The sequence below is a fragment of the Drosophila willistoni genome (assembly GCF_018902025.1).
Source record: "Drosophila willistoni isolate 14030-0811.24 chromosome 2L unlocalized genomic scaffold, UCI_dwil_1.1 Seg168, whole genome shotgun sequence".
Taxonomy (NCBI): domain Eukaryota; kingdom Metazoa; phylum Arthropoda; class Insecta; order Diptera; family Drosophilidae; genus Drosophila; species Drosophila willistoni.
Genome location: NW_025814047.1, coordinates 2,553,287 through 2,580,744, shown reverse-complemented (window position 1 = coordinate 2,580,744; position 27,458 = coordinate 2,553,287). Strand labels below are relative to the sequence as shown.

At 34.9% G+C, this 27,458-nt stretch overlaps 2 protein-coding genes across 3 annotated transcripts in view; one reads left to right on the top strand and one right to left on the bottom strand.

Annotated features, from left to right (window-relative positions):
- LOC6643290 (protein enabled homolog) overlaps positions 1-24,010 on the bottom strand; it is an 87,088-nt gene extending 63,078 nt beyond the window's left edge. For both annotated transcript variants that reach the window (XM_023176283.2, XM_023176284.2), the window contains exons 1-2: positions 23,674-24,010; positions 8,706-10,257 (exon numbers count right to left, since the gene is read on the bottom strand). In XM_023176283.2, the coding sequence (XP_023032051.1) occupies positions 8,706-10,247 (1,542 nt within the window). In that variant the 5' untranslated portion in view covers positions 10,248-10,257; positions 23,674-24,010. The remainder of the gene's footprint in view (positions 1-8,705; positions 10,258-23,673) is intronic.
- LOC6643291 (esterase B1) lies at positions 1,767-3,694 on the top strand. Its single transcript, XM_002066021.4, has 2 exons — positions 1,767-1,847; positions 1,998-3,694. Exons 1-2 carry the CDS (start codon positions 1,801-1,803, stop codon positions 3,646-3,648), a joined length of 1,698 nt encoding a protein of 565 aa, XP_002066057.1. The 5' UTR covers positions 1,767-1,800; the 3' UTR covers positions 3,649-3,694.
- Positions 24,011-27,458: the final 3,448 nt, after the last annotated feature.

The window sequence follows — 27,458 nt, the reverse complement described above, 5'->3', positions numbered from 1 at the left end:
AGGAAGGAAGAAAGGAAAAAGTAGCCAAAAGAAAGATAAAACATAAGAAGACAGCCAACACTTTGTGCCAAGGCAACAGACAATTCGCCAGAAGAGAGACAGAGAGACGACTTTTATCCCAAATGGTTGTCAGGGTGACTTCATAAGCTTCCAGCCAGGGCCGTCCAGAGCTTCTTAAGTCATCCTTTCTATCATCATCATTATCATCACAATCATTATCGCTATCAACATCTTCGTTTGTCTGAAGTGTCTGTTGAGAGTACAATTTCAAAGGCATTCATTCTACATTTGTACAAATTTATAGCCGCATTTCTATTCAAAAACATTTCTAAATCAAATGCAACAAGCCAACAACAAAAAGTCCCTTTTGAAGAAGAATCCTTTATGTGTGCGTATGTGTAAATGCTTAATTAATAACAAGCAAATCAAGTCTACAGTAAAACCCTAATAAATTGTCCTCATATAAAATTAATATAAATTGTTTGTTCTACTTTGGCAATGTTTACTGTGTAATAGAAAATTCATTAATTTAAGGGTTTAATTAAAACCATTTAAACTTCTATATTGAATCGAATCTTTGAGCACATATTTATACATTTTCCTTGAATTGACAGTTTACTTCAATAAATTATTTCAAAAAATATCTATATTTTAATATTGCTCTCTTATACACTCATGGCCAAATTTATAGGTGTCAGCCTCAGAATTTTACGATCAGAAAACTTAAAACAATTGTTCAAAAAAAGATTATTTCAAAGGCAGAACAAAAAGGAAACATGTTGACCGAATAGCTATTTCGAGAACTACCAAGTTTCATCACAGGAGACTTCGCAAAAGAATGGCAATGACCTTACCTTCAACGCTAAAACTACTTGGGAATTGCAATGGAAAAGATTGAATTTGAATTTAATAAATGGTTGGAAATGGAAAATTATTTATCTAAATCACAGTCATCGGTTTTACTTTTTCGCCGTCGGTCAATCTGGGTTTGTATAACGAAAGATTTAGTTTGTATTTAGTATATTAGTTTCAAATATGTATTTTATTCTTGATTAAACTATTTAAGCTTGCATTTCCGTTTTTCTATTTCTCTCTTACTTTTCTCGTTGATATTGCAATGTAATTTTGTAAACAGAAATATGTTTGTATAGTTTTTATTCATCTATGTACATACATTACTTCGTAGAATTATTGATTATTATTTCTCCATTTTTATTACCCACTGTGCCCAATTTGATAAGGCTCTTTTCACTGATATAATAATAATAATAATTATTGTTATTATTACATTTCGATGTTTCTAACCTTAATTAGAGATTTCCATAAGGCTTTATCAACAAATCCTGAAGTACCTAGTGAAGTTTAGCAAAACACAAATGATAATGTTAACCCAGCTCAGGGGGAGATCAGGGAAAGGAGGTTTGCTGTTCAACTGAACTGTGGAACTTGCTATCTAATCATTATACCCTGCACTTATCCGCGGAACAGTTACATTAATACAACATAAAATATCGGTAAGAAACGAAATAAAGTATTTCCTATAACCAATATAGTTAAAAAACGATCTATAAGAGCTAGGGACGCCAATTGGAAGCGTAATTTGACATTACAAAATCCCAAAATGAGCTAGGAAACTGGTATGTGAGAGCGGGTGCAGGGTATACCGAGGTCGGTGCGAGGACTTATTTGCTCTATTTTATTATGACACCATTGCTGCAACGCCCGGCACCAAGAGAACACTCATTTCAGTCTCTCTTCATCAATTGAACGCACTGAACGTCAGTCAACGGTGCGGACGCAATGGATTTACGCCTGGGCGTGGGCGATAAACTAAAACTGTTGAGCAAGTAGGTTCCCCCCCACAATCCAGATGTCGAATATATGTCGAGAAATTCCTATATATATACACAAAGTGTGAATATAGTTCAGAGTTCTCTAGAACAGTTCGCACATCATCATGACTCATTGGTATTAACATTTTTCTTGTCTTTCATTAGAATCATTGGCCACAAGATTGTGCTTTATAGATTGGGCACAAATCAATTTACCCAGCTGAAAACTAAATATGGCCAATTAAAGGGTACGCAAAGAAAGACTGTCTACGATGGTGAATTGTATTATGCCTTCGAGGGTATTCCCTATGCCCAGCCACCGTTGGGGGAATTGCGTTTCCGTGCACCACAGCCCTGTTCTCCGTGGGAGGGAGTGCGGGACTGCACCTACTGTCGAGAGAAGCCCATGCAGAGGAATTCTGTTACGAACAATGCTGAGGGATCCGAAGATTGTCTCTATCTAAATGTGTATAGCAAGAAATTGGAGTCGGCCAAGCCTTTGCCTGTTATTGTTTGGATCTATGGTGGTGGCTTTCAGATTGGTGAAGCATCACGCGATTTCTATGGTCCAGATTATTTCATGAAACACGATGTGGTCTTTGTGCATTTCAACTATCGTGTTGGCGCCTTGGGCTTCTTGAGTCTCAAGGATCGAGAGCTAAATGTGCCAGGAAATGCTGGTCTCAAGGATCAAGTTCAGGCTCTGCGCTGGATTAAAGAGAACATTGCCACATTCAATGGGGATCCGGATAATATAACCCTAATGGGCGAGTCGGCCGGAGGAGCCTCTACACACATTATGATGCAAACAGAACAAACGCGTGGATTATTTCATCGAGCAATTGTTCAATCTGGTTCCGCTTTATGTGCCTGGGCCACAGAACCAGATCGTCAATGGGCTCACCGTTTGGCTAAGGAATTGGGATACAAGGGTGACTGCGCCGAGAAGGAGATCCTAAAATTCTTCCAGGATGTACCAGCGTCTAAACTGGCCCAACATTGCAATGCAATCATCACACAAGAGGAGCAAAGGGATTATGAGATTATAGCATTTGGCCCGGTGATAGAACCTTATGTGACCGAAGAATGTGTAGTTCCAAGGCCACAGCAGGAGCAGTTGGCAAGTGCCTGGGGCAATCAGATTCCCATGATCATTGGTGGTTGCTCCTTTGAAGGCCTTTTCTCGTATCAGACAACCTTGGACGATTCCCTGTATATGCTGAGTGCCTTTGAAGCTATTTTACCCCGCATAGTGCGAGATGTCATCGACAAGGAGGAGCTAGCCGACATGGTTAGACGTTTGAAATTGGCCTACTTTGGGGATCCCGAGCGAGCCAGCATGGAATTGAATGAATGTCTGCATCTGCTGAGTATTAAAAACTTTTGGCATGATATACATCGCACACTTTTGGCCCGTTCTGCCTATGCCCCAGCTACGCCCACCTATCTATATCGTTTCGACATGGATTCACCGCACTACAATCATTATCGTATTCTGAAATGCGGCAAAAAGGTGCGTGGGGTCTGCCATGCTGATGATATCTCCTACATGTTCTATGGCTTTCTCTCTAGTAAATTAGATAGAAATACACCGGAATACAGAACCATAGAACGTTTGATTGGCATGTGGACGTCCTTTGCAGCCACAGGTGATCCCAATTGCGAGGCAATTGCACCCGTCAAATGGGATCCATTGCGACCAGGTGGTCCAGAATTATGCTTAAATATCGCCGATGGATTAGAATTCATTCCATTACCCGAAAGCAAACAGTTTGTGGTATGGGATAGTTTCTATACGAGGGAGAGTTTGTATTAAAACATAAATTTGTTGATTTATTTATGAATGAAATATATGAAAATGAGCTTTATACTGTTTCCGTATTAAACTTTAAACTGGATTGAATTAGATAGCCATAGATTTTACACAAAATTAATTAAATTATGAAGATTTCATTAACATGAATTATTAACATTTCTAGGTCAATCTATGAAGAGGAGGCGGCTAGTTCCAAAAGTTGATCTAATGTTCCTATTTTTTTATACCCTTGAAAAAGGGGTATATTTATTTTGGTCAGAAGTGTGCAAAGCATCTCCGACTATATAGGAATATATAAAATATATATTCTTGATTAGCACGACGAAACGAATTGAAATAGCCAACGCCGTCCTTCTAGATCAAAGCGATCTCCTCCTACACCGTTAGAGCTAATGTTGTACATACATATAGTCTGCACAGTTTGTGTATCCCGAATTCAGCCGGATCGGACCACTGTATCATATAGCTCCCATACAAACGGCAAAGTCATGAACAGTGACTTTTCCCAATAACTTTATTATTTTCATAATAATATATGTCATAATATTGGTGAGATTATTACACCCATAAACGACTATGCCAAATTCGATCCCCGGTCCTCTCGTGTTTTCATACTTTACACAAAGATCAGATGATTCGGTTTGCATTTCGTAGACTTGGGCAGTTTATAATGAAAGTCGATAGGAAGAATATCTATGTGCTACCAGGTTGAAATGTTTTTAAACAAGAAGTCATTTAGTCAGTAATTTTAATCACCAAGGTACAATCGCTGTAAAGATCCATAGGATCATTTTGAGAGGCCGATGTTCCCCAAAGATTTTCCTGCTAAATGAATGATTTGGATTTAATTTCACTTATAGATAGCTGGGCTTCTTACATTCATATTCTTTACACCTCTTACGGAAGGGCAACATCAGTCTCTTCAATAGGCATTTCCTTAATTTTTATAGAAGATGGCCACTTGAATTGTAAAAAAAAAAGGTAAACTTCTCATTGTGTCGCCTTTTCTAAACATAACAAAGATTCGAATTTTTAAAAAATGAGCGACAATTTGCTCTCACATCCATATTACTTTTCGGACTTAGTTTCTGGTGAATATTTCTTCATAAAGAGATAAATTGGTGAGAAAGATTTAACTCCCATTCTAAGATCTTCTTTAGATCTTTATTTGGGAGTAGATAAAGAAAATTGCATTTAGCTTAGATAAGACAAAGACGAATTAAATAGAGCTCAATAAAGATTCCTTGTCGGATTTTTTGATCTTCCCTTTTTGTTAAGTTTTGAGTTTTCAATGTTCTTCTAAAAACTCACTGAGTTTTGTGTGTCGCTTTAAATGTTGGGACAATCATGATAATAATTATAAAACATTGTTTAGTTCTCTTTTTAGATAATATTCGATAAAAGGCATTTCATTTATTTTTTGTGGCATTTTATTTCCATTTTTTTATGTATGGTATTTGGCAAACGTTTTTCTGCTGAAATTGATTGCCCAACCAGTTTTTTCCGCTTCTCGAATTTGGCTTAAAGTTTTGCTTGTTTTTTTTCTTTTCTCTATCTCTTGCGTTTTGATTTGGTTGTGTTTTTTGTGTTGTGGGCAACTGGCCAACAACGAACAAACAGACAGACAGACGACTGCCGCAGGTCATTGTTGTCATTCTAATAATTTGTTTTTATTTTACCAGACCCATTCACAAGAACATAAAATTTTGGCAATTCTTTTTCTCTCTGGTTGTTATTTTTTGTTTTTTTTTTTGTTCTTATTTTTAGTTTTGTTTTGTTTTCTGGGTTGTCTCGGTCCATCAATCTTGCCGTTTCGCATAGAGATAAATCATAAACGATTCGGTAAAAGTTTTCAATAATACACGCAATTAAAAATACCAAACGAGATCACATTTTTAGACTTGAAACCGAAAAATGTTTACAAAACATTTTCAGTTCAGGTTTATTTCGATTTAAATTTATCAAAATACATGAAGAAAAAAGAAAGCGGTGGAAAAAAGAACGTCTGGCAAAGAGCCAAAACAAATCAGTTCGATTGAAAACTTTTTTGTTTTTATTTAATCTTTTTTCGTGTTGTTTTTTTTAGTATCCTTCTCTGCGTTTAAAATGAGCATAAATAATTAAATTTCCTTTCGCACTTGCTGCCACAGAGAGCCGAATGGATATTTATGAGCCAGATGATGGGAAGAGAGAAAGCGAGTGTGAAACGATTGGACAATTCCGTGTCTTAGGTCAGTGAATCGTCTCCCTGATACCCTGCACAGCCAAACTTTGTTCTATAGCTACTATTCTATCTATTTATTCTATAGTTCCATTGTTACAATAACTCATGCTCGGTTTAAAATGAATTTTTAAGAGAAATACTAACCCCTTAAAGAGAATATCAATCTATTTACTGGAAAAGTTTGACTCTGAAATCGATTGGCTGACAGATTTTTTATGTTTGTGTCATTGTTTAAGATTTGCATAAGTTGTATGATCTTAATAGTTATCAGAAAGGTCTGCAGATGGGAGATTCACGAGATGTACATTTAATGTTGATCAATAGTTCGACAAGGTTATAAAATTACTAAAATCAACTAACAACATTTAAGACATAATCTACCAAAATGTCTTGTCTTCGCTTCCTTATTTCCTTGAATTTGCTTTAGTTCCATGAACAATTAAAATCTCATGTCATTAAAGGGTATCATTGAAAGAGAAGGAGCAAGAACGCCATATTATAGGACGGGGAGAAACGTATGTGTTTGGCTTTGAGCCAAATTTGCAGCATTTTGCATTGCGTTGGTTTTTCACTGGGTTAAATTTAATTAATTTGTCTCGTTGCCACCACCTCCCCCACCCACAAAAATCAGCATGAGGGCAAAGAGAAAAAAAGAAACACAATTTAAATGATTTTTCCCAATGTTTGATTATTTATGCATTTTGCATTTCTCTCAATAGCCAGCCGAAAACCACCTTCTCTGTGCCACCACCGAACCCAGTTTTACCGCATTGCAGCGGCAGCATTTGTAATTTGTATTTGTATTTATGTACATACATATATATAGTTTATTCCTGTGAAATTTACACAATTCCAATTAATGGCATTTAATTATTTATCCGGTATTTTGCACATTGCACAATGTGCAAACGCCCTACGTTGGGCGCCACCAACAGCAGCAGCAGCATCAACCGAGCCGCAGCGGCAGAAACAGCTGTGAATTTTGCATTTTTATGGGAAAAATGTTGGAAAATTTTTGCGCTTTGCATTTGAAATTCAAATAGGATGATGTCTGGGGGGAGTGAGGCTAAAATTGAGAGCACTAGGAGACGTCTCTTGTTAACATTATGGAGAAAGTTTTAAAAAAGCATGCACTTTATAAAGTTTCTCCGACCAGTTTTAATGAAACTTGAAATGAATCATCAAACATCCACACAATGTCAAGAAACAAAACAAAAAATTAAAAAGAAAAAAAAAACAGTGCCCCAATTTGAGTTCTTTTCAGTTTTGGCACGCTTTAAATTTTATTATCAAAGTGAAAAGAGACAAAAAAAAAAAGATTGCGCGAAAATATATATAAATAAATTTCACATAAACAGAAATAAAATTGAAACTCAAACGTTAAAAACATACGCACACAGAACGAGAGGAGACAAATAATCGCGGAAAGCTATTAAAATTTAATCAGAAACACAAGCAACACTGCGACCCTGCGGTCAAAATTCCCACACACAAAAGTCGCCCCAATGTCGATGCGATTGTTTGGGGGGGGGTGGGCGGCAGAGAGGCAGAGATATGGAGGGGAGGACGATGATGATAATGCCCTCTCAACGACTTCTGTTCGTACGTTAGTTCGTTCGTTCATTTGTACGCTCATTCATTTTGGATTGAGGTTGTTGAGGTTGAGGTTGGATCCGAGTTCGAGTCCAAGTCCGAATGTGAGCCGCTGTCTGGCGACCAGCCCGACCCCATTGATTAATCGACTGCTATATGGTCTTTTGTACGTTTTGGGGCTTGACTCTCCCAGGTCACACTGCATGGCGCCAGCGCCAACGCCAGCATCATCATCATCATCGTCGTCATCCTCGTGGTTTAGCGACTTCTCTGGCCACAAATCGTTTATTTTTATTTGACAACGCCAAGAAATGTACATAATAACGCAAAAACATGGGGCGGCTAAAAGATACCCTATTTATAATATTCATCCATCTGAAGTCTTGACTAATAAATTTCTTTTTAAGTCTTTTAAAAGATCAAACTTCTCTAATGCAATCGTTTGATAACATTTCTATAAATATATAACTCTCATTGACTCGTCTCTAGGAATCCAAACTATCGACATTTAATCGGAGTTTTTCCATCTCTAATTTTGCATAAATGGAAAACTCCATATATGAAATTATTTAGATACATTGTTCAGAATGCATTAATTCTTTTATATTCCTGTAATTCGTATATTTTATCTTATATCAATCAACTATAAATACTATTTAATGAGTAAGGATAAAAAGGCAAATGTCCAGATGACTTAATGACTTATTGACTTATCTAAAACTACTATTATATCCATATTTGAAATGAGTTCCGACAAACTTATTATACTTTTGTCATAGAATAAGTACAGGGTATATTGATATGCTCTCGTAAATTTGTTTTCGCAAAATGTTGTGGATGCTTTTTTTTGTTTTTGTGTATTTCGTTGGCTTTTAATATGTTGCTAAGGGATATTCACGACAATAGGGATTCCTATTTTTGTATACCCTATGCTTCTTTCCTTTTTTTGTCTGCGTTGTCTTTAATTTTAATATTATGCTTTATACTTTTATATGTAAACCAGGAAAAATGTTGAAATCGCGGTTATGTAAAATAACATATTATTTCACACAATGATCAAAACTATTATTTTGAATGTCTTGAATACAGTTTAAAATCTAGTCTTAGTTTAAAAACTGTAAAATTATCGATAATAATCTTGATAGTGTTGAAATTTTATGAAGATTTCAGTCTATCCAGAAAAATCGATAGATTAATAAACCTATTAAATGATAAACTTCAATGTAAATCAAAAGCTTACCTGATGAGCATTCCATTGCTGCATTAGATCCTCATAGCAGGGCATGCAAGCCTGTATCATGCCACGTGGATCCTTGGGACGCGAACGTGCTGGTCTGGGATGCATTTCGTTGAATAGCGGAAAATATGGGACCACATGCCGTGAATCCTTTGGCTTGACTGTACTCAATTCGATGAGGCTACCGCGACGCTGCTCATCGCCACAGACATAGCAAACTTCTGTGATTGAGTTCTTATCGGGCATGGATAGATCCAGAATGCCCACTTCCGATTGGGGTTGGGATTGCGTGGCCTGGGATGGTGGGGGTAGTGGTTGAGGATGGCGTTGCGCCGTGGACGTGGATGTGGGTGTGGCGGAATTACGTAAATCCAAAACTGTGGCATTATCATCCGAAGCTGAAGGCAGGATGACAGGAGGCGGCGGCAATGATAAAGGCAATGGGGAGGGCAAAGCTGTGTACGGATTCCCTTTGTAGTGGTTGTGTTCTGAGGCACCGGCAGCCACCTGTTGCAGCATATGATAGGCAGCCGTTTGTTGTTGCAACTGCTGATACTGAGCGGGATGATAAGGAGCAGCTCCAGCTGCTGTTAAATGAGCTGCAGGTGATCCAGTTGGAGTCATTTTGAATTTATGTTGAGCAAAACTTAAAGGGGAACTACCAGATGCAGCTGCTGCTGGCGATGGTGGAGCAGTATTTGAGGCTAATTGTGTCGTTGTTGCTGTTGGTTTCAGTGGCTCGCTGGGTGGACGACTTAAATGTTTGTGGTAACTATTGGGTGTGGTGGATTGACGTGGATAATAGTCACCCGGCGAAGGTGAGGCATTCCTCGAGGTACTTAGCTGATGATGATGAGACGGCGGTGGCAACTGTTGCTGATGATGAGGTGATGAGTAATGCCTCGACAAAGCATAAGGATCCATACTAGCAATCCCAGCACCTCCTTGCAGGTCACTTAGACCATTCTGCGTCAAATGCTCAGCACTTAGACCCAGCATCTGAGCGGCATATTCACTTTGGGTAGCAACATCAGCTCCTATATAGCCCTTGCCATCCACTCGCTTCATGTGGTAGATGCGTTGAAGCAAAGGCTTCTTCTGCCTCTCGTACGAGTCCCATTGCTCGTGCAGCGAACGATAGCACAGCATGCAGGCCATCACATAATCCTGACCCGCCGTCACCGCTGATACCCCATTGGGCGGCTCATGCCGCTCCAGAAACGGGAAGTATGCATCGCCCGGACGTTCCGCATAGGGGCGCACCCGCAATGGCTGTGGCTCGTAGCCCCCATGACCGCCGCAAACAAAACAAACGGATGGTGGCGGGGCCGATGCCCGACCCGTGGATTTGGCATAATAATGCGAAAGCTGCTGCGGATGGTGGTAAGCCCGATGTGCTGCTGCTGCCGCGGCTCCTGGCGATGGCATCAGCTCGACGGGCTGCCTGTTGGACAGCGACGGCGTTGGGGATTGTGGCTCGGATTGTATGGACTGTTGGCTGCCACCGCGAAGTTCATTTTTAATATACGCTTTCGCTTTTTCCATAATATCTCAGCTGCAAAAAGAAAATAAATAAAAACGAAAGTGAACATTGTGTGTAATATTCAGCGAGAATAATTCTTAAAGGCAATAACTTATGGTTGAAGGAGAGGCCACAAAATATAGACGACAATAAAATATTAACAGTGCAATAAGTATTCAACTTGAGTCGGTTTTGACAACAGAACAGTTAACAATATACAAAACTGAGTTTTGTCTGTGGCAAAGTTGGAATACCCTTTTAAATACCCTCTGACTCTGGAGAGATAGTATAGAAAATTTGGATATGGGAATAAGACCACTGCAACATATAGTGGTATAGCAATTATCAGGCGAAGAGGTTTATTTCTATCCCTTTCTTACATTTATCAGATTTCCCATGCATACAAACGAAACTCATCTCACTCATACCAATAAAGATTAATAGAATAATCAATCTCACTTAAATTGAATAGAATAGTTGAATAGAGTAAAAGGTTTTTTTGTTATGTTGACTAATTGATTTGTGATACTAATATTCACCCAGATCTTTAAGAATTATTTTCATGAGATACATGATTTTTTATTTTTTCAGTGCATTTTCAATAGATTCGTAAAACTCCTACAAAACACCCTCAAAAAAACACGGGAAGTTAATGGGATCGACTAAAAAATTTGAAAATCAAATTAAGCAGATGTTTTAATATCTAGCGAAATATGAAGACTTCTGAAATGACTCCTTATATCGTAAATGATTTCTATTAGACCCTTCTAAGCCCATTTTATTACCCTTTTTCTTTGGTGTAATATCATTATTATAATATCATTTACAGCTTGTGCTGATTCAGGCTGATTCTACAAATCGTGATGATAAATATATATTATATACATAATTATTGATTTTTGCGACCTTTTGATTTTTAGTGGTATGATTTGCCGGCTCGAGGTCAATTTGTTTCTATAGAAAATAAGAACAAACTGTTTTTTATTTTTGATTTTATTTACCCAACAAATTGACTTCGAGCCGGCAAATCATACCACTATATATTATATAGTCAGATAAGCTTTCCTCGCCTAACCAAAATGAATATACCTATGTTGCTAGGGTATAAAAAAGTCAAATACTTTCAGTTCTTGGTTTGATATTTAAAATTTAAATTGATACGATACATTAATATTCATTTCATAAACATGAGCAGAGCAGAGCAAAACATTTTTCGGTAATTTATTGATTGCTTACAGACAACCATTATATTCTCGATAAATGTTTGGCATAAGGAAATATGCGGGAAACCCTCGGTTTCAATTCGTCGTCTTTCATTTTGATTTTATATACATTTTTATGGTTAATAAACGACTGCATCGATTTAATCCATAAATACGTTAATATTGTTTTCAATTTGTTGACGATTAAGTGAACCATATTTCTGCATTTCAGAGAATATTGGCAATTACTTTTTATTGAAAGGCGAAATGGTCATAACCGATTAACTGAATCGTTTTTGCTTGGGTGATGTGTTTTCCCAACTTTGTTAGTCAATGATCAACTTAATGAGGTGAGAAGTTTGACTAGAAAAAACAGTTTAATACCGTATGATAGCAAATTTAGTTGCAATCGATTTGAATGCAAACAAGTTTGTATCAAAGATCTTTGTGTTGAATCAAACAAATGATTTTTTAATTAAGCAACTTAAAGCTGTATAAAAATTATAAAACTTTCAAGATATTTTCACCTTTTCAGAATGATTGAACTTAACAGGTGGGTAGTTGAGTACGTGGGTAAGGAATTAGCACCTGGAAATCACACGATATGAAGCAGATAGAGTTCATCGGTTTCGATTTTTGAGCCCCTTTAGATAGACTTCTGCTGTCTTATCTTAACAGGAACAAGATCTTACTGGCAATTCAGGCAGATTCAATTCAATCAATTTAATTGGCAGCAGTATTCACAGAATCAGTGATCAATAAGGAAATGATTTTCATTTCATCTTTCAATGTAAATAAAGGAAAACCTTGTTTTTTTCCTGAAATTCATAATTTTTGCTTATTTTCGAGTGGGTTTTTTTCTTTTCTGCTAGCCGCTAAACGAGGACAGCACAAATTTGTTTAGCATGTTGTGGGTTTGCTTGGCGTATACTTGATAAAGTGAATTAACACCATTTGTATCTGGTTCTCAGCCAGATAACTCGCAAACAAAAAACCGAAATCGAAACAATGGATTGTAAATAAAAACTTCCGATATTTTTAGTCCCACTCACAATGGGCAAACCAGTTAAAACTAGAATTTGAACAAACAGAAAAAAAAACTGCAAAAAAAAAAACAATAAATTGTACTCAATTTTCCGTACTCTAAATTTGATTATTTTATGGGCTTTCCTCTTGTAGGTGTTGGAACAAATATGTATACATATATATGTATATTTATGTATGTATATATGCGATTCTATATAGAAGCACGCTTGACGTTATCAGACTTTTGCGTCACAGATCTAAAAATGTAATACATATTAATGAAATAAATGCGCAGCGACAGAGAAAGAGAGTGGAAGAGACGAATCAATGTCCGACAACAACAAATCGGCGAATCAGATTAAAATGCAAATAATATATAAAATTGAAATGCTTCCCATTCCGATGATGATGATGATGTCTCCTTCGCTCCAACAAAAGATCAGAGATCATGATCGCAATGTTCTTTTGGGGTTATCATCCCTCACTGTTGGCTCTGATGAAATAGGTTATCGCTAGCGGCAATCGTTCGATTAATTAGCAACGAAATTTCATATTCGAATCAATCTTGCCATTTGACTTGATGCACAGAATGTTCCATCTATCTATTTATATAATCAAGCAACAACTGAAAAGGTGATTGTGCTCTAATTTTAAAACAATTTCGATGATATGATTACAATGTATTTATTTTTCGTCTTATTTTTTAAACAATTTTCATAAAAGACTCCGACTCCAACCCTTACTATTTTTTCATGATTTTTGAGGTTCATCGTTAATTTTTTCGCATAATTTAGAAATTCCAGCATTTAAAGTAACAAATTTTATTCTTAGTCCCAAGAAAAACATTCCCAATGTATTTTACAATTTTTTTCTAAAACGCTTTCAAAAGTGTCACTCAATTTCCTTTAAGCATTATCTTTTGACTATATTTTAATGGGGTAATTAAAAGTATCAAAAGGTAATATCATATCACGTTGCTTATACGTAAGTATGGTCGTTTATAAGTTATAGACTTTTTTTCTTTACTAAATGAAGAGTATTTTAAAAAAATGCAATTCAAGACTCTTTAGATGAATGACATTTTATTGCTGTAAAATGTTTTGCAAAAGGTAAACAACTTAAAGTCGAAAAAATTTAATTTCCAAGATTCCATAGTCCATATTTGCATAATCTGTGACCTAAATGAGAAGATCTTTCAATAGATATGTTCCCGAATTGAAAGACAATAAATACTTATTTGCATTACTATTTGTGATTCTTGCTAATTAAGGAGTTATACCATCAGAGCCCCCCCGCTAGCTTAACATTCGAAGGAGAAGGCAATAAGGAAAATCTCCTTTCCCAAAAACAAAATTTTCTGTTTGAAATGCTAAAATTAACTAAAATGACCAATATATAATCTGCATCTGCCTTTATCAAATTTGTCAAAATTTCTACATGCCAAGTAAATTTAAATACAAATTCAGTTATATTATAAAAAGTCGAGCGAAAATAGATAGTTCGAAAAAAACCCAAGGATAAGGCATAATTTAAATGGTTTAAATGGTTTTTAAATATATTGACTATTACCGCTGCACACATCTTCAACCTTATCCCCACATATCCCATGGATCCATCAGAAGACTTAAAATTTTAGGCTTTTCGAATGTAAAAGTCTTGGAGCTCTTTTTAATGCCCGTGTCAATCCATTTCTTATCCGGTTTTTTGACCAAATGCTTCTAATCGATGCCACTGACCTAGTTAATAAAAAAAAAGTTTAGTCATGGGTGCACGAATTTTGTGAAGTTGTGAACTGCAAATGTTTTTGCACTCTACGATGGACTTATCTGCACTCAGAACACTGTCCAGCAATGAGACGTAGTTTACAGGAAGAAGCTTGTGAAATTCTGGATTTCCGGAATCGCGACCTGAAATAGTTTAACGCAACACGCTGACCCTACGCTCGGTCAAGCAAACTTTTGCCAATTTGACAGGTTTGGAACATGTCCCCTTTTAGGCTTCTTTGGTCCTCATGGCCATCTGTGAGGCCATAAATCGCTTAGAGTTTCTAGCAAGGGTTGTGTCCGCTAATTTCTATAACTTTAATTTTAATAAATAATAATGAATAATAAATTTTAGGTTTTATGATGTAATGAATATCGATTCATTGATGCATTTTCCTTTTTTTGTTCTGCCACTAATATTATTAAAAATCACTCAAAACAATTTACCAATCTGTGAACAGGTAATGGGAAATTCCAGACAAACTTTAATTCCTCTGTTGCAATGCAAAATAATAATTATAAAAAAAAAAACACCAAAAACGAAATGTGGGGAAAAAAATCCCATCATGGCTAATTACATTTGCATTATTTATTTATTTTGTATTCATACCCCCCACAGCAGCGCACCTCACCATCGCACCACCGCACCACAGAGCCGGGCTCAGTTCAGTCCAACCACCCCTCGCCCACCCCCTCAAATACAAATTGTGTAATAATAAAGTTATAAAACTTGTTATGTTCAAACAAATAAAAGCAGAAACAACAACGAAAACGAAAACAAACAACAAGAATGAATGCACCATGTTTCAATTATATATAAGTATGAAATTTTCCTCCTTTTTTTCTCTCTTTTATATCGTGTTTTCCTTTTTTTTTATTTTTGTATTGATTTTTGCTCCACGCCTTCCACCCGCTTTCAGCCCAAAAAAAAAAATTAAACGATAGGGACAGGGAGAAAAGAAAAATGTTGTTTCTAGTAAAGGGGAGAAGTATTGGGATGGAGATAGGGACGGGAGGGGCGATGGCAGACGGGTGTAGAGGGAAGTGGAAAAGTTCAGTGTTTTTCACATTTTGCTCTCTTCATTGTTGTTTTTGTTGTTCTTGTCCTTGTTGTTGCATACTTGTGCAACCTTTTAAGAGTTGTTGTTTTTGCTCTACAAGCATTTTTCTCTATTTTCTTTTTTCATTTCCCTACCTAGTTGGGGTACATTTATTTTGGATACAAATGGAAAACCTAAAATAGAAGGTGTAATGCGATCAATTATATACTTATAGCTGGATCGGGTTAAACTTTTATTTAATGATGAGTGAAGAGTGCCTCGGTGTGCTTGGAACCTCTCCAATCTTTGCCAGCAGAAATATTTGGCAAGTGATTTGAAGACACTTTGAACAGGTAAGAGAGATTGGAAAACTAGAAACTAGTCAACACATCAACTGTGCAGATTTGAAAAAGGCCATAGAAGATATTAGAAAAGGGAAGAAGGATAACTTCCAAAGATAACAACTGTGCAGATTTGAAAAAGTCTCAAGAAGATATTAGAAAAAGGAACATGGATAACTTCCTTTTCATTTTAGCCATTCCCATAAATTCAATTTAATATTTTACAATAGTCCAAAACTTTATTACATTATTTTTCTTGGGGTTTTAACCAACTTGAGGTATTTAAAATCATCAAAGGGGATCAGGATACTACAAATTAACAGACATTGCTAAGGACTCTAGAGTTGTACCATATATTTAAAACGCTAAAACTAGTTGGGAATTTGAAGGGAAGTAAAAATGACAAAGCTAACAACAGGAGACAAATGGTCTCCTCAGACTTTTGATATTTCAGACTCAGTTCAGAATGATGAGTAATCATATAGCTGTCACAGCTGATATGTTTCAGATAGATAAATCGTTCATAAGATAAGCCGATAACACACTAACACTAGCGATTAGTGCGATTAGTAGAACAATGTCTAAAGAGGAAGCTAAAGAAGTCGAGCATTTGCTATTTTATGTTACCTGTTACTTTTTCGATTACATTGAATTGAACAACATGAAATTTGTTAGGCTTTTGTTGTCTGATTCAACCCTTAACACAATAATTAAAGAAGTATAAAGACTATCTAACTTGTTAGTTTAATAAGAAAACATATTGGTACTATTGGTAAAAATCCGTTGTCAACTGGCCTTGTTACTATATGTAAAGTTTCCTTCAAAATTGAAGGAATATAAATATTCACAAGGACTAAGGTAGAACCAAAGCCGATTATTACTCAAAACTTGTTCCTCTCACCATAATACACAAAGAACTTAAAGTCTTTGCGATATTTTATGAGTTGTAAATGGATGCAAGGGTATATGATATTTCGGTTAATGCAATATTTATAACGGTACTTCCTTTCATTTTTTTTTTCCTTTTGCTTCAGCAGGCACTCGAACATTGTATGTAGTTGAAGTTGCCAGTTGCTTGTTTTTGTTCTTTTCTTTTTCTGTTGCAAAAAGTTTTATTTTAGCAATTTTTATGGCTCTCCATGTCCTTGTGTAGAAGCAGTGTATGTGTGTAAGTGTGTGTGTGTGTGCGTGTGTGTGTCTATGGTGGCAAAATGAAATAGAAAACTCTCTCCGAGGTAGTTCTTTTTTTATGTATTTTGTCTTTCTTCTTGTTTTTTGAACTTTAACAATTGATTCCTCTTACTTCTTTGCACTCCTTTTCTTTTCTCACTTATCACTTGACGTGTGTTTTTTGTTTTTTTGTGCTCTATTTTTCATCTCCTTGCTGCCTGCTCCTTGCTGAAGGAAGTAGTAAAAACAAAAACAACTGCAACAACAATAAGCATTGGCACAAAACTTTTCCCAGGACGAGGAAAAAGAAATAGAAAAAAAAAGGAAATGAAAGTTGCGTTTTGGCTGTTGAAAAGTTTTTAGCGCTTGCTGCAAACAATTTTTTCATTTTTCTTTTTCGCTTCTCTTTTTCTCTTGTAAAATGAGTTAAGGAGTTTATTTTTTAGTTTCGCTGCTTGTGCCATAGTTTAAATTTTAAAGTTTACGAAATTGTCAATAAGAAAAAAGACAATTTAAGGTAAAGAAGAACTTGGCCTACAAGTTAACTCAACTTCAACATTAAATGACATTCTAAATACTTAGGATTTAGTTTTCAAAGTGGCTCATTAAATTCTATTTTAATGTTGTTAATTTCTGGTTAAATAGTTAGAATCCAGTTGAATTAAAAATTTGGAACATCAGTTTTCTATATAAAATCGAATGAATGACCGAAATGAGTTCAGTCCATTAAAGTCACCTTGTAAGACTTTAATGGACTGAACTAGACAAAACTTATTTCCTTTATGATTGACTGCATTGAAGGAATTAAAAAAAAGCTCTTTTAATTCTTTTCCTTTCACTAATTAAATGAACAGAGCACCAAACAAAATGAATAAGTCATTCAATTGTATTCATTCCGTCCTTAAAACACTGTAAATACTCTAAGTATCTAAGTTCTTGAATAATTCGTCATTTATTTACTCCATTTTGTTTCTTTGGTATTTTTGTACATTTATTGAAATGACTACTCATTCAAATTGTACTACAACAAATTCAGTTATCAAAAGTTGTTGCATTCAAATATTAGTGCCAATTAACAACCCAAATTTACTCAAGTTTTGATTGTACAGATTCTAATTCGAAGGAATTAACACTCGAACACATTTCTCAACAAAACTCAACAAAAAATTAAAACATTTTTATAAAAATTAACTACTTATACATAATTTAAAAACAAATACTGCAGCAATTACCATCATTTTAAATGTCTGTACACCTTACAACAAAATAAAATAACTTATTCCACTCTAAAGCAGAAAAATGTAGAATTTTTATATTAATAATTGCCCATGTCTTATAGCATTTCAAGGAAAATTTTTTACATCATATATTCAATTGATTCATATGGATTTAAGTAGGCAAAATTGCATCCCATTTTGTTTAGTAGTTAAACTAAATATTTGAGAATGCTATCAATTAGCATATGTTAAATAACGAATAAATATATAAGTGCAAACATTGCTCGGTGGAGAAGGATTTTTCTGATGTTTTCCGAGAATTACTTATAATACTTTTATTTCAATTCAATTTATCGAAACCCGGCTTTAATTTTTTCTTGTCGGAGGGAAAAGGATTCCATTTTCTTCAACCGTATTAAATTTATCAACGAATTTCAAACTCCTTCCCAAGAGAAGAACGTTCCTTAGTGATTCTTTTAGGAATGGTACTCTATACAACTCTCCCAACATAATGCAGGTAAAACACGTCATAATAAAAGATATAAAGACTCATTTAACCTACCTCAGCTAATTATTTTTCATTTACAGGGTATCTTGAAATCAATGTCTCGACTAAAAGTAATTTTTTGTTTTTATTGACCGTTTGTTTTAGCTGTTTTCGAGTAACAAAATTGAATTTCCTAAAAATTTGCGCAAGACACACAGACATACACGAAAACAAAACAATAACACGACCAAAAAACCGGAACCAGAACCAGATAAATCCTTTTTTACCCTTTCAGGCCAACGAAGCCAACTCCACATGCGTCAGAGACGCAATGCCTATAGGAGGGCAAGGGCAAAGGGAGGGAGCTTCAAATGGAATTTATTAAATAGCATTCCGCGCAATAAACTCTGGCCAAAATAAAAAAGAGAGAACTTTGGGCTCTGTTATACATGTGTATACACACACACACACACACATAAATACGAAAACAGCATAAAATGAAAAAACCAAAACTTGGACATGCAATTTTATGGCAGGACGTTCGTTTATATATCAAAAACACAACAAGAATAAAACAAAGGCTAAAACACCGCGTTTTTTCCATTAACCGATCAGACCATTCGCTCCCTTCTGAATCTCCGAAATAAAACAACAACAACAACAACTGCAAAAACAGAGGAAACTTCGTTGGGCCCTTAATTCCTCTCCAACTCATTCTCTCACTCAATCTCTCTATGTCTGTTGCCCTCTTCTTCCATCGTCCATTGCCGCTTAAAATTTTGCCAATTCATTGGAAGTAACGACCCAAAAGATACTGAGCACTTGGAATCGAAATGTTGCTAAAGGACACAGAGACATGTTACTAAGAAACATTACACATGTTGCCAATGATCAAAGCATTCTCCAAAGGACTCGGAAATAAAAATGTTATCTAAAGTCGAAATGTTTGTCCAAATGTTAAGACAAAACATGTTGCTAGGAAATTTTTAAACAGTGAAAACAGGAAAAATAGTTCGTCTATGAGAGGTTTTGGTACTTTTTAGGGGCCAAAAATACTACATTTATTTGTATCGGTTAATTCCTTTCCAGAAAGTTGAGTTTATTCTTTTATCGAAATGTTTTCACTTTTGTTACATGTTTTTTATCGGTCTTAAATGAATCCTTTATAAATTGGTTTGAATTCGCTTGCTTCTCTTTCAAATTCAAATCAATAATATCGAACTCCACACTCTGAACTATCTCAAAAGGTGCATACAGTAAGTGTAATTTTTTGAAATGTGCAACAGGAGACAAAACTTCACCAAAGGATTAGTTTTTTAGTTGGAAGGTTTTTTTAATATTTAAAATGTTTATTTTGATCAAAATTTGAGTTCGCGCTCGGCATTTGAAAGGTAAAAAGCGTTGGGTCTATAAATTTCTTCATCCATGAAATGTAATCGCTTAGTGGAGGCGTTCACAATTAGAGGTTCTACTGTACATGATTTCCTAAACACAATTGCCAAGTGATCGAAAGTGAAAAATGAAATAGTCATAATTTGTTTACTGTTCTCGTTCTATTATATATTATATATATTCATATTGGCAATATTTTTTTAAAATAAATCAACTGAATCTATAGTAGTTTTCGATTGCAAAAATACGATAATCATTTGATTCGATTAAATGTGACTAAATCTGCCTCTTGCATGAGTAGCCCAATGCCCAATTTATCCATGTACTGTACAGATTACAGGGTATCAAGTAAAACAAGGTAAATTAATACCCGTTGTCGCATTTTAAAGTTCATTTTGGGTTCGGTTATTGAGGGGCGATTCGCCAATGAATTGACATTTAATTATTGTGTAAATCATCATTTTTATTTATTTTTCCTTTTTTTTTTGTTTTTATTTTTTGTTTTGTTGCTGTTGTTCTTCCCGTTGTTGCTAAGGGCCACCGTCTGGCCGCATTAAATAACCGTTCTTAATGGCCAGGGATTTATTTTGTTTCATCGCTTTAATAAAAATAAATGCACCAAAATAAATATTTTTATATATTTTCGCAAACCGGTTTTACATTCCTTAAAGGTGACTTTATAAATATGGAATTATTTTACCTGCCCTAATAAACTGATATTTATGAAATATGAATTTATTTTTACATTTAAGAACTACAAAAAAATGGATTTCCCATTTTTTCATGTACATTTTTTTCTGAATTTTAGTTTATGCATTACTTTTAGGTAATTCTTTAGTTTTTTTTTATTGGCGTGTTAACGCAAAATTAGGTTTAATTTCCTGTTTTTAAATCAAATCAAACTAAATCTTATGGTGTCAATTTAAACCCTTTTGTCATTTCGTGGGTTTTTTTCAGTCTTTGTCTAAGGAGCCGAAAAAACGCAAATTAAAAAACTTCATTGACCATTTAAAGTCACACACTAAATAGGCCAAAGCTCATCAGAATATTGTCATTGTATAATGTTTTTGCTTTTGGTCCTTTTCAATCGGGACTACTCGTGCTAGGCTTATTTTTTAGCTGGTAGTAAATGCTAAAATGTCTATTTAATCCATATTCATAAATTCAGTTTAATGTATTCTTATTTTCATTATTTGTTTAATTTGTTAATTTTTTTATTTTCTTTTCAAAAAACATTTATAAATCCGATTGTAATTGGGAATAGTTTAAGTTTCTTTTTAGCGATTAGCGTAATTTCCCATTTTATTCATGAAATTCATGTTTTTTGTTCATGTTATTTTAGACTTGACAGCAATAAGGAATAAGAATTAAATTTTTGATTGATGATCACGTTTTAGAAGTTACTTGTTTAATTACCAAGTCGAATGCATCAATATCTAGTACTTGTTTTTTCCTTTAGTTAGGTCTAATATCTTAACTACAATGGAATGTACATTGGATCTGTGTAATCACAGATAAGTTGCTTAGTGCAAAAATATAAAAATATGACAATTTTTGACTTGTTGGAGGTTATGTTGCTAATGCTATGCATCTTTAATGTTTTAAAACATTTGTATCAAAAGAAAGAACGATGATCACTAATTTAAATTATGGTTTTTTGGAAATGTGGTTGGGGCTTACTAAAATAAAGTTGTTTTTTTTTTCATGAAATTTAGAGTTTCGAATATGAAAATTCAAAGCTTGGCTAGACCAAAGTGAAAATTAATGGAGTTTAGAGTTAATTGGAATTTTGGCCACGCCCCTTTACGCCCCCAGAATTTACATAAAACTGTTTTTCTTAAAAACTATGACAGCTACCGACATTAAATTTGGTATGTAAGCTAGCTTCATAGACGCGAAAATATTGACTATTTAAAAATTTTGCCACGCCCATTTCCGCCCACGCAAATTAAACAAAACTGAGTTTCTCGAAAACTAACAAAGCTAATGTCACCAAATTTAGTATGTATACTGGCTTAGTATGCGCGCAGAATATCTATATTTTAGTATGTTGCCACGCCCACTTCCGCCTCCATAATTTAGAAAAAACCGATTGGCTCTTGCAATTGACCATCGCGATCAAATTTGGCAGACTAATTAATCTTATCTATTTCTACCAAACTACCAAATTTGATTGAAATCGGACTAGAAACATGCAAAATATGCGTATGAACGTATTTTGCTACGCGATCCATAAGGGCAGTTAACATTTTTCTCATTGTGATAACTAATATAATTAGCAATTTTGCAATTTTCCGTGAAGATTTATATGTATTGATCATGACAAAACTTTGGCAATTCTCTGGATAGTTAATAATTCTTTATGTGGATTTGTTTGTGTGATACCCTGCAAACATAATTCTAAATAAATCAAACATTATGTGATAGGTAAACTAAACGTATTTCAAACAGAATTTACGTTGGCTATCTAGGTAACATTCGAAAAAAACATCTTATCAGCGCACGAGTTGAAGACTTTCCATCATTACCTGAACATGCGACCATTGACTGTTCCATTGAGTTACTGTGCCCCCAGAAATTATTATACGACACAATAAACCTACGATTTTCTCTGATTGTTAACATGGAGACGGAACTTGTTACAAAAAGAGAACTCCACATACACCAAATGAGTCAACAATCAACCAAAAACATTTCATTTTATCGAGAGTAAATCAATTTTCATTAAGATAACAAGTACCAGCAAGATACCCATAAGGAAGAAGGAAAAGGGAAACGATAAACACAAATATTGGTAATTCTATTTACTAGTATTGCCCACAACTATTTTGAAAGTGACAAATATAAAAGAAATTTAAAAAATTAAAGCAATAGGTAAGAAAAACTATTAGTTTTAAAATAATTTGCTTTACATATGTATTAACAAGAATCTTGGTTTGCATGCAAATTGTGCAGTAGTGGCCACTAATTTATGACGCTCAGTGTTCTTGGATATTAGTTTTGATGTTCTGAAAGCAAATTTTTCTCCGTTTTGATGGAAAACATATATTTTGTAGGGGAATTTAATCGTAGTTCAAGAAAAAGACTCAATACCAAAAAATCATATACAACAATCAGCATATGAAATTCTCGGGCTAAATTTAATATACAGGTTCAATTAGTTTTAACAGAATTCTAACTTCGTCAAGAAGCTTTAACTTGTTTGTGTAATATTTAAAGTTTTGGCATACAGTTGAAATTGTGCGAATTCGCCATAACTTTAGTAAAATAAACAAATTAAAAAACAAATTTCTTTATAAAGTCACTTGCGAATTGATTAAATGGAAATAAATGTCCTACAACAATAAAAGTCATAAATTTGTGTATTTTTATTCCAGTTTAATTCTTCGTTCACTTTTTTTAAACATTTTTCTCTCAATATTTTCAAAAAAAAGTCTTTAATCTTAATGATAAAAAGTTCTTCGACTGAAATGTATATTATGTCTATGTTTTAAAAACATTTGTTAAATTATTTTCTAAAATTTATATTACATTAAATTGATGGGAATTCCCACACTCCCCGTCACCCTTCTTGTCGTTACCCCCCAGAAAATATTTATGTTGATTTTTGGATACAGAGAGTGGAAATTGGTTTGATTGAAATTAATTGAATTTTCAATTAAATATTTTCGCTGCAAACCGGTTAAAGCCATCAAATCCGCAATATACCGAAATCAAGGCTAAATGATTAATTAAAGATTCTTGATTCTTGATTGAAAGATCAGCACCAGCTGACGGATTGTGGATTAAGTAACAATTAGTCAAGTATTACCTGTGCTTGGGTTTATGCCAATTCCGAATCATGTGGCCAAATTGAAGGTTGCGAATGGAGCAATAACCAGCAGATCGACCCGAAGAAGCAGTGAGATATGTTGCTTGTTTGTTGTTGATAGTGTTGATAATGATGTTGGTGTTAGCCTAGTGATGATGGAAGACTTAGCACACATATTAAGAGATGGTCGCGCGAGGAAAATTAAGGGGGTGCAGGCACTTTTCACTTTTCTTTTTCTTTGATTTTAAAAGCTTTATTTGTTGTTGTTGTTAAGAGCACAAATGGAATATCGAATTAATTATATACACATACACATACATATATCTATATGTGTATATGTTTTTTTCTTTTCTTTTTATTTCTTTTTTTTTGTATTTTCGCAGCTGTTTGAGCAAGAGAACGAAACTAGAGCGGATCACTTATTTTTTTGTTGCTTTATTTCATTCTTTCTTTCTTAATTTTTTTTTTTGCTTACTTTTATTTCATTTCATTAAAATTTCTTTTTTTGTAAACATTTCATTTTGTGTGCTGCCTCTGCTTCATGGTCAACAACTGCTGCGCGGTGGTCTACAGCCAGGGGCGGCTGACACTGAGGCGGGGGCGTGGCACCAACGACACCATTTTCACCGGCGACGACGACAATGACGAACAAAGATCTCGATTCGATCACACGCTGCTTGCTTTCTGCTATTGCCTTTGCTGGTGCTGCTTCTGCTTCAGCTTCAGCTTCTGCCCCCACGTCGACAACGGGCCACTTGGCCTGGCTCTGGCTCCTTTCGTCACTAGCGTGATGTTTGATTGTTTGCCTTTTGCATTTGGCCTCGCTTGTTGCTGTTGCTGTTGCTGCTGGTGGTGCTTGGGTCAACTGCTGCGTTTTCAAATTGGTACGTTTGTTTTTTTTCTAAATATTTCACGCAATTCACTTTGAGTTGGCTTTGTGTTTACACTAAACACTGGGCGATATTTCGATTGAGCAATATTTTTAGATTTATTTTTTTATGCACTTCATTTATTCAGCGTAAAGCGGCGGCGGCGGCGGCGACGGACAGAGCAATATGGCTTAAGTGTGCCCAGCGTACACGGTTCCTAGCGTAATTATGTTTCGTGAAATTTCCGCATTCTAAAGCTGGTCACACTTGCAGTGAATCAGCTGTTGTGTTACCACTATTATTCCCGCTATTAGTGCTGCCAGAGTGATGAAAATTTCAAAATCGGAACTGCCAACCGGTCTGAAAAATATTCACAGTGTCTAAGTCCTAAGGTCTGAATGAAAAGTCCTAAGGTCTAAGTAAAAAGTGCTAAGGGATATGTCATTCATTTTGGCGGGGGCATTTAAAAAAAATGCACTCTGGATAAATAAATCGTTTTGTATTATTTTAAAAAATTATCCGCTTTACTGGAAAGCATTAAACAGAAATCAAACAAACCCAATTGGATTTCGTTAATTGGTATATTTAAGAAATGATTTAAAAATATCAAATTAACTAACATAGGCTATGCCGAAATTTATATATGCAGTGCTACGCAGAAATAGTTATAAATGTTGAAACTCTTTTTGTGTTCCAAAGACTTCAAGCTCTCACTCCTACCCTTTCAATTCTCCTCCTTTTTTTCTGACCCCATCTTCTTTGCCAGGATATAAAAAGCCTAAATACCTAAAGTTTCATCCTAATAGTCTTTGAAGCGGATGTGCACCAACGGACGGACGGATATGGCTATATAGACTCAGCTTCTCATGCTGATCAAGAATATACATATGTACTTCAATTCAGCCTTGAGCAAACTCTCCGTTTGTCACTCAAGAATCATTTGCTTTATGGTATTAAAAGTCGGTAGTTAAACTTTTTATTGACGAAAAAGCCTTCCGTTGAGATAAAACAACAGCATTTGTTCGGAATGTGGAAAATTGGGGATAAAGTTATGTTGAAAATTTGGGTAGAAAACCTTTTAATAGTTTCGTGACCATTGCTCGATGACATTGACTTAATTTATAAAGCTCAAATTTGTTGTAAAAGCTGTCTGAAGCTAAGACAACACAAATAAAATATTAACATCAAAATAAAAAAAATTTGAATAATATTGTGCTTCATTTGAAACCAAAAAAAAACACAGTGCAATTGTATATGAGTTCCGACTGCTCAAATTTAATAGTTGTGTATATTGAGAAAGAATTTGAATTTGAAAAATTCAATGACGGTAGCTTGTACCCAAATAATATTTATAATGTTAATTGAAAGGAGTATATTAAATAATAAAAAGGGGTTGAAGGGTTGAACCCTGACAGTGGTGGATCTCAGCTTTAATGAAAACTAGTTTTCGACCCTGCAACAAAAAGGACCATTCGAGACAATTATACCTATATGATGTATATAAAGAATGGGTATCCAAATGGAAAAAAAAATCGTAGGTCCATCCCGCAAGCCAATTAGCTCGCCACTACCACATATCGAACATAAACGGACGAATCAGCAGTACCACTCACTGAAGTGGCAGAGCTTTGTCGCATTCTTGGCTTATATTTTTAAATATATACATTTATTGAAAAAGCTTCTATCCAAATAATATTTATAATGTTAATTGGAAAGGACTATGTTTGGTGAATCTCAGCTTTAATGAAAACTAGCTTTCGACCCTGCAACAAAGAGGACCATTCGAGACAATTATACCTATATGATGTATTTAAAGAATGGGTATCCAAATGGAAAAAATAATCGTAGGTCCATCCCGCAAGCCAATTAGCTCGCCACTACCACATATCGAACATAAACTAACGAATCAGCAGTACCACTCACTGAAGTGACAGAGCTTCGTCGCATTCTTGGCTTATATTTTTAAATATATACATATATTGAAAAACTATTTGAATTTGAAAAAATTCAATGACGGTAGCTTCTATCCAAATAATATTTATAATGTTAGTTGGAAAGGACTATGTTTGGTGGATCTCAGCTTTAATGAAAACTAGCTTTCGACCCTGCAACAAAGAGGACCATTCGAGACAATTATACCTATATGATGTGTATAAAGAATGGGTATCCAAATGGAAAAAAAAATTGTAGGTCCATCCCGCAAGCCAATTAGCTCGCCACTACCACATATCGAACATAAACTAACGAATCAGCAGTACCACTCACTGAAGTGACAGAGCTTCGTCGCATTCTTGGCTTATATTTTTAAATATATACATTTATTGAAAAACTATTTGAATTTGTAAAAATTCAATGACGGTAGCTTCTATCCAAATAATATTTATAATGTTAATTGGAAAGGACTATGTTTGGTGGATCTCAGCTTTAATGAAAACTAGCTTTCGACCCTGCAACAGAGAGGACCATTCGAGACAATTATACCTATATGATGTGTATAAAGAATGGGTATCCAAATGGAAAAAAAAATTGTAGGTCCATCCCGCAAGCCAATTAGCTCGCCACTACCACATATCGAACATAAACGGACGAATCAGCAGTACCACTCACTGAAGTGACAGAGCTTTGTCGCATTCTTGGCTTATATTTTTTAATATATACATTTATTGAAAAACTATTTGAATTTGTAAAAATTCAATGACGGTAGCTTCTATCCAAATAATATTTATAATGTTAATTGGAAAGGACTATGTTTGGTGGATCTCAGCTTTAATGAAAACTAGCTTTCGACCCTGCAACAAAGAGGACCATTCGAGACAATTATACCTATATGATGTGTATAAAGAATGGGTATCCAAATGGAAAAAAAAATTGTAGGTCCATCCCGCAAGCCAATTAGCTCGCCACTACCACATATCG

Bases quoted from the DNA above. Each gene is read 5' to 3' on its own strand.
- LOC6643291 (XM_002066021.4), top strand. From the start codon at position 1,801: ATGGATTTACGCCTGGGCGTGGGCGATAAACTAAAACTGTTGAGCAA. The intron at 1,848-1,997 runs GTAGGTTCCCCC...GTCTTTCATTAG, and splicing joins AAACTAAAACTGTTGAGCAA to AATCATTGGCCACAAGATTG.